This window comes from Alosa alosa, chromosome 24, assembly GCF_017589495.1.
Source record: "Alosa alosa isolate M-15738 ecotype Scorff River chromosome 24, AALO_Geno_1.1, whole genome shotgun sequence".
Taxonomy (NCBI): domain Eukaryota; kingdom Metazoa; phylum Chordata; class Actinopteri; order Clupeiformes; family Clupeidae; genus Alosa; species Alosa alosa.
Genome location: NC_063212.1, coordinates 13,624,105 through 13,632,022, shown reverse-complemented (window position 1 = coordinate 13,632,022; position 7,918 = coordinate 13,624,105). Strand labels below are relative to the sequence as shown.

The following is a 7,918-nucleotide window of genomic DNA, read 5'->3' as shown; positions in this document are numbered from 1 at the left end:
AAATCACACATTGTGGGTGGTCGAGGTTATCTTTAACTTGGCAAGTGAATGCATATTTCAAAAATTCTTTCTGATAAAGCCGACGCGCCGTTTGTTCTTTTTTATTCTCACCGGCCTGTAGACTTGTCCCATCTGAGGATCACGGAGTAGTTTAAGCAGCCACCTGTCCATTTTGGCTAGTAGGCTACCTATGTTTTTTGTTTTGTTTTACTTAAAATAGCAGGAACAAGTTGAGTTTGCATTGTGGGAGCAGATTGTTTCTATCAGCGGACCAGTAGCCCATAGGCTGAACCAGATCTCGTTGAAAGACGAAAACATTTCTCTCTCTTCTCTTAACTGCGTGTAAATAAGAAAAAGGCAGAAAAGGCAAATATTTCCCTTTGTTTCACCTAATAATAATAATTTCAGACTGAATACAGAAAATAATAATAAAGTTTTTGGCGACCCCTAGTTTAAGAATCACTGACATAATCCAAATACCGTATCTTTAACATGTCTTTATATCTTTGACTGTGTTGCTTTGACTTTACACGCCACACAATTAAAGGAGAATTCCAGCCATTTTTCACACAGATATCTGTTTTGCGAGGTCACCAAGTACTGTCGGTACAGGGGGAAAACTGAGTTTCAGCTCGACAGTACTCATGACCTCGCGAAACACAGATCTATGTGAAAAATTGCCAGAATTTTCCTTTAAAACCGGTATTGATGTAGTGAATGAATGTGGTTGTATTAATTTCAATTCAGCCCCTACAGCTTTTACTTTCACAAATTCTTTTCAAAGATTTACTACAGCTGTTATCATTCCATCCCCTGACAAAAAAACCATGGCACATTCTTCTTCCATAAACTCCAATATCTTCTCCACCGTTATCTGGCTGGTTTGTATGCCAAAATCTGGATGAAGAGAAAACAGTCAAGAGAGCTAATAAACGTGATAAATGGAAATCATAGCCTGTAATATTACTATATCAAAACAAGAGTCATCATGTCAGATATTAAGTTTGTTGCTTTGTTTATAAATCTGTAAGAATCTAACCAATTAAATGACACTTTCAATAAAATAGTCAAAAGACAAGGGTAAACATTTTGACTGTACCAACCTTGAGGTTATGAGGTTTGTGTTGTCCACCCAATACCATCTGCCCCCTGGCTGAGCCTGACTTAGACCAATCCAAAACTCTCCCTTATTCCTTAGGATATCCTGATGTGAAAAATATCAGTCTAATTAGTTATCTTCACACTTAATGAGGAAACACAGTGGCTATTCCATCATGATCTGATCAGGGCAATATGGATTTAAGAAAAAAAAACTCTCAAAATGCTGAGGTGTACATTTGCTCATTTATTTTCAAAATAAATGTGAGAAACATAAGAAAAATGCCCAGCTCCTTGCTCAAATCTCTTTCATTCTTCAAATCCCTCAACCCAAACGGTCCATTGACCAGCGACAAGCCTGCCCTGCCGGTGCATATTCTGTCTTATCTTCTGTCTTACAATCTGACTGAATCTGAGTTTTCCTCTGCCACTACTAAAATTGTTGACAGTGTAGGTTTTGCCTCTTCCTTAATTTTATTTGGCTAGCAAGAGAGAAGTAACATTGACATGCCTGCGTCTTCTTCATCAACCAATCAGGAACTGAGAATGTAAACTAATTCCCTTTCAAGCAACTCTTACACACAGACAGTGTTCGGGAGGAACGGAATAGCCCTGCTGCAGATATTTTGTGGGACCACAAAGTCTGAAGCTGTTGTCACCAAATGGTCCCAAAAAGTGCATATTCTGTCTTATCTTCTGTGTTGGGAGGTTTAGGTTTTGCCTCTTCCTTAAAAGCGTAACATTGACATGCCTGCTTCTTCTTCATCAAGAGGAATGAGAATGTAAACTAATGCCACAAGACAGTGTTAACGGAATTGTAGCACGTATACAGTGTTGGGAGGTTTACTTTCAAAACGTATTACATTACAGAATACATGCCCAAAAATGTAATTTGTAACGTATTCGTTACGTTACTCAATCTGAGTAACGTATTCTGAATACTTAGATTACTTCCACATTGAATTGCATTTTATAAGTGTAGGAATGCGGCCATCAAATCCTGCTTAGGCCTACTAAACAGGCCTATTCTGGTTTGTTCTTCTGTTCCAAATGGCTGAAGTGTTAAACCCACATAGGAGAATGTAAAGTCAACTAAGCTACCTGATACAATTTTAAAATAGCAAGGTGACCACTAAAACTACAGCAGGCGATATTCTGTCGGTCTGTCCGAGTGACATTTAAGCCTACAGTATATTATGTAGCTTTTTCGAATTCAACATTTTGAATTGAGACATCTGAATATAGTGCACTTTGAGGTTTAGTGCCCAGGGGCACCACGTTGTCTTACAGTTTTTTCTGAATGCTTAAACCCTAACCGTGATTCTTCTAGCATAATTTCTAAAACTATTAATTTGTATAGCAAAACCACTCACTGAGTTTGCCAAACTAAAAGCACAAACACTGCTTTGGACTCAGTTTGCAATTTTGTAACACAAACTTGTAGCAAAACTGTAGGTAGGTTACAATCCACTGCACAGCACTATATTTGCAGAACTGTGAACACAACTCACTGCTTTACACTCAATTTCCAAATTATCAACACTCCTAGCAAAACTATACACATGTATGCCTATTATTTACACTATTTTGCCAACTGTCTGGCACACTGTCACATCATGAAAACTTTTTTATAATTAGTTCACTTTGCAATCAGCCTAAGCAGTGTAAATAAGCCACAGGTACAGTAAGCTGTCCGTGTGGAGTACAATGGAGGGAGCAGGAAGAGTGAGAATTGGAGGAGGCCTAGGAAGAGGACGTGGAGGTGAAGAAGTAGGAGGAAGAGGACGCAGAGGTGAAGAAGCGAGAGGGAGAGGACGACAAGGACAAGGAGGTGAAGTTAGAGGAAGAGGACAAGGAGGAGCAAGAGGAAGGAGAAGAGGAAGGGTAAGAAGAGTAAGAAATAGCCCTTTTACAGGCAAAAAAATCAGTCTACATGTGGGGATATTGACCAGGCATCATGCCAGGCCTGGATACGGCATTCCAGAATATATTTTCCCCGGTGCCTTGGACTAGAGGACATTGCAAGGTGATGTACAGTAGACACAATTTTGAGAGACGACACGATGTAAACTGATTTTTTTTTTCTCTCAGTGAAATTGCTATTTTGTGTTTTGACTTGGAAAAACACTTGTGTTTGTTTTGATGTGTGTAAATAAACACCAATACTTGAAGTTTGGATCCCTGTATGTTTACAGAACTATGACAAAATTAGACCTCAAACTGACATAGCCTACCTTGTGCACAGAGAAAGCAAAAGCCAGATGTGTTTTTTATTCATACCATCAGTGTGTAGATGGCACATTGTGTGCTTATTATTGTGATGGCTTGTGCTTACTGTTTGATAAGAAAACACAATTTTTACGAAGGTGTGAAGAGTTAAGCAAGGTGTGTTAGCTTTTGCAAAAGAACTACAATGTTTTGCTGATTTGGTGAAAGGTTTTCCTATTTGTGTGTAGAGTTTTGCAAAAATAGCCAATAGTTACAAAAAAATTGCTTAAGGCCGTATTGCAGAAACAAACTGTAATACGGGCCTGTATATGACATTTACTGTAAAACATAATAGCTTTCTGTACTTAAAATTTTCTAGTAAGTAGAATTCAGTGTCCTGCCGGCAGGACAGTTACCCCCCTCCCCCACCTCCCCCCAACATTCTAAATCAATTGTATGCACCATATTGCTATGTAGCATAGTAATGTTCTACACCATTTCAAAGCTTTGACTCTTGGGAATCCAAAAATGACAACCTTTTGCATGTACAATCTGTATAGTGCTTTACATTCTCAGATTAATCGTATTATGTCTCAATTAAATTTGATCCAAAATGCCCCCCCCCCCTCCACTTTTGGTGCTACCCTGACTTCTGCCACAATACTGTAAGTAGATGCAACAAATTGGGTACCGAAATATTCACAAGAATCCATAGAAATTGAATCTTCATGTTGCATGCAAAAATAGAGACTTTTTTGTAATTATTCCATATTTTGTGTAGTCAGTCTATATCAGAACACCTGACATACAATCTAAATAGTTCAAAGTTCTAAGTAGTTTTACAAGAAACCTCAAAGTGTTACCTTTCATTTGAGACCAGGATTATGCTTCTACACAAAGGGGTTCATGTGCAGTAAGCATTTGATTGTCAGTATGCCTTTTGGATAACAAAAAGTCCTATGGGGAGTTTCCATAGGCATTTTACAAAACGCATGAGCATACCTTGGCAAATAATAGTCTGAAGCACTCATATTTTCATTCTATATTGATCTACTTTTGCACACAACTTCACAAGACCTGGTGCTAGGGCTCAGTTGTATTTCTAAGTGATATCAAGTGACCTAGAGGGCTGAAATGTGGTCAGTTCAGAGATGCTTGTAATCCGGCAGAAAGAAAAAACTATATTCTAGCCTCTGTAACTCTTTGTGAGTACATCACACATTTATTTTGACTGTTTCCTACAAAAGCTAGAGGTTCTCAGCTTTCTATAGCGGTCCAACATTTGATGGAGGGGTGGGAACAATGCCCTTGTAAATAGGCACAGTGCAATTTCAGGCTAAAAACTTGAAATTATTTTTGAGATTTAAGTTAAAGTATATGTATTTTTTGTTTTTTTATGCCTTTAATGAGATAGAGTGCAGAGTGACAAGAAGTGAGTGGAAGAGAGATGGGATCCGGAAAGGACCACAGGGTGGGAATCGAACTCGGGTTGCCGACGTACAGTGCAGGTGCCCCAGTCAGTCGCACAAAATTAGGTTTTTGTCTTTTGTTGAGATTACTTGCCTAAAATGAGTGTTACTTAATTTTGAGGTGGAAAAGTAAACAATCAAGTAAACTATACTTGAATTGCTGAAGTTTGTGCTACACTGTAAAGTTAGTTTGTTAATGTTGCTTAAAGTGTAACTCCAGCGAAAATTGACCACAGGGTGTTTTTCTGCATTAAAACATTGATCAACCACTACAGAGCGTGCTCCGGTATACGCTATAGCCCCAAATCACAAACAGTGGATTAGCTAAGGGTCATGAGCGAAACGCTTCCCAAATAGCATTTTTTAACCAGTAATTTTGTTCAAAAGAGCACCAAACCAGCAGCTTGCTAAGGGTCCCTACACTTAAACCTCTTATTTAGCCCTTGAAATAACAGACTAATTTGGAATAGGAATTGCCAGTTGTGCAAACAAATGCTTATTTATTGTAGTGTACTTACAGTACACTACTAAGAATTCCTATTTCACCTAACTTGGTCATTACAAGTAAAGTATACTGTTTATTAAACACTACACGTGCGTTGAAGATGCGCTAACTAATAGGACAACAACAATGACACCACCCTTGATGGAGGTTAATGTTCTAGCAACAGGCAAATTCCCTGTGGGTTTATGGTTCTAAAATACATATATATGTGTCTGAGTGAATGACAGGGACAGCACTGCCTGTCACAGAGATGGGCAATGCCATTTAAGTGGGACAGTTACAGAGGAGACGGTTAAAGCTGCAACCTGAAGAGAATGAAGTTGTGATAGGGGACCTCTGTGTTGTAGGCATCCCTGGGGCAGATTCATTGTCACATGGTATTTTGTGAGAAAGTCCCATCCCAAAATTACCGGATAAATACCTGTGCGAAAAACATGAAAAATATGGGGCAATGTGACATCACTCATACTGTATGTACAGATGCAGTGATTGTGTGTACAGATGCAGAGACTAGATGTCTAGTAAACATCCAGTGACTGAAGGTAATTTAATTACTTATGGGCTGAGTGGATAAGGCTTATATGGATTTATGGCAGTCATCTGTAATCGAAGAGAGGCCAGAGCTTGTGTCTACCAATGCATGTGGTTCTGTAGGGGGCATTGTGCATTAATGTGGACCCTTGATGAAAGGGAAGTATTTGTCTAGTAGTTTCCCTGATCATTTGTGTCTGTGGAGAAGTGAACACACCAGGTGGGAGACCTATGGTATTGTTGGGAATGGCTATAAGGAAGTGGAGGTGGATGAGAATCTGAGCATGTAGTTTGTTTGTAGTGACAATGGGCTATGTGGCTATGTGGTAGGCATCATCAGCAGGCAGAACGGCTCTTCCATTATCCTGCAGAATGGCATCGAGGAGGAGGACACAGGATATGGGACATTTTGGTGATGTGCAGGATAGAAAGATGTCTGATGAGCAGCGTTGAAAGTGGACATCACTTGGTGGGTTGCGACTGGCGTGTCGGGTGGTGTAATCAGTTGCACAGGCGTGATGTTGTGGATGCAGAATCCCTGACACCTCTTGACGAAGACTAGAGAACTGCCGTGAAAGTTGATCCAGTCTGTCATTGGATGTCTTGAATGTGACGTAAGGCCTTGAAATCAGCTTGAAGCTCAGCAATAGCTCTGTTCATTTAGCAAAAGTGCTGAAGCAAGACTTGATGAGGTGGTGTGATCAATAGTCACTGGCATGACTGAAGAGGGAGAGGCTATGCTAAGAACTAACTGATCTCTTTCACACTGTGTTGTAACTTTAAGAGCAGCCTCCAGAGTCAAAGTGCCATGCTCATAGATTTTGAGCTGGAGCGATGAGTCTAATCCAGTCAGAAAATGCCACCAGTGAAGTCAGTTCAGCAGCATAAACTTAAAGTGGTTCTTTAGGTTTGCGTGGGCGTGCATTGAGATTAGGGGTGAATACAGCATTCAGAAACGCATAAATATTGACAAATTACAAATACTTCCGAACATTGCCAAAATTATTCAGAGATTTGATCTGCAGTTGAGACAGTGATGAATTCTAACTGTAATACGAAAACATTATTATCCACAAAGTGGAAATTCGTCTTTAGTTTTACCATACAGCACACAGGACAGACAAGCATCACACATTCAGTTTCATAAGCACTGCATATCATATAAAATACAAACAAGCCTGGCCAGTCAATAAATACCAGTCAATAAATAAGTAGGCCTAAGAACATATGCATGCTAGGCTAGCTAATAAATATAATAAATAAATGACTAAAAATAACTGAAGTACTTCCAGTAAGAGTCCCTGCACTGTTTATTGCCCTGATACCATTGGGGACAAAATAATTTCTAAAGATATTCGTACTGGCGTTAGGCACCGTATAGCGCCTGCCTGAGGGGAGAAGTTCAAATTCACTGTATAATGGATGGGAGGGGTCACTGATGATTTTTCTGACTTTACTTAAGGTGTTCTCTTCGTAGATTATGCTCAGTTGCTTTTGTGGCTTTCCTATAATCTTTGAGGCCATGTTCACCATTTTCTGAAGTTTGCTTCTCCACTTGGCATTTAGGTTACCATACCACATAATCATATTAAAGGACAAAATGCTCTCAACTAGTTTTTTATACACTATTTGGAGGATGTCCTTATTGACACCAAAGTTATTAAGCCTCCGAATTAGGTAAAGGCGCTGGGAGCACTTTTTAAAAATAAACTCAGTGTTTTCCCTAAACGTCAATTTCCTCTCTATAAAAGTCCCCAGATATTTAAAATCAGACACACATTCAACTGCTTGCCCCTTTATGATAACTGGAAGTGGCTGGCCCTTATCATTTTGCAGAATGAGTTCTTTTGTCTTTGTGACATTTATTTCTAAAAAGCTACTCTGGCACCAATGTTGAAGAGATGTTGCATGGTGGATATAGGCTTGTTCTCTCTCCAAGTCTCCCCTTCTTAATAGACCAATCAGAGCCATGTCATTTGCATATTTAAACAGTCTAAAATATTCCCCTTGTATCCTAAACTCATTAGTGTAAATAGAGAAAAGCAAGGGTGACAATATGGTACCCTGAGGTGCCCCAGTATTCAGTGTGCTCAAGTCTGACATGACA

General features: G+C 39.4%; 1 protein-coding gene across 5 annotated transcripts in view; it reads right to left on the bottom strand.

Moving 5' to 3' along the window:
- Positions 1–515: 515 nt before the first annotated feature.
- The window catches only part of LOC125289574 (CD209 antigen-like protein C), a 30,844-nt gene continuing 23,441 nt past the window's right edge, over positions 516–7,918 (bottom strand). For all 5 annotated transcript variants that reach the window (XM_048236496.1, XM_048236495.1, XM_048236498.1 and 2 more), the window contains 2 exons: positions 1,104–1,204; positions 516–897 (listed from right to left, as the gene is read on the bottom strand). In XM_048236496.1, the coding sequence (XP_048092453.1) occupies positions 744–897; positions 1,104–1,204 (255 nt within the window). In that variant the 3' untranslated portion in view covers positions 516–743. The remainder of the gene's footprint in view (positions 898–1,103; positions 1,205–7,918) is intronic.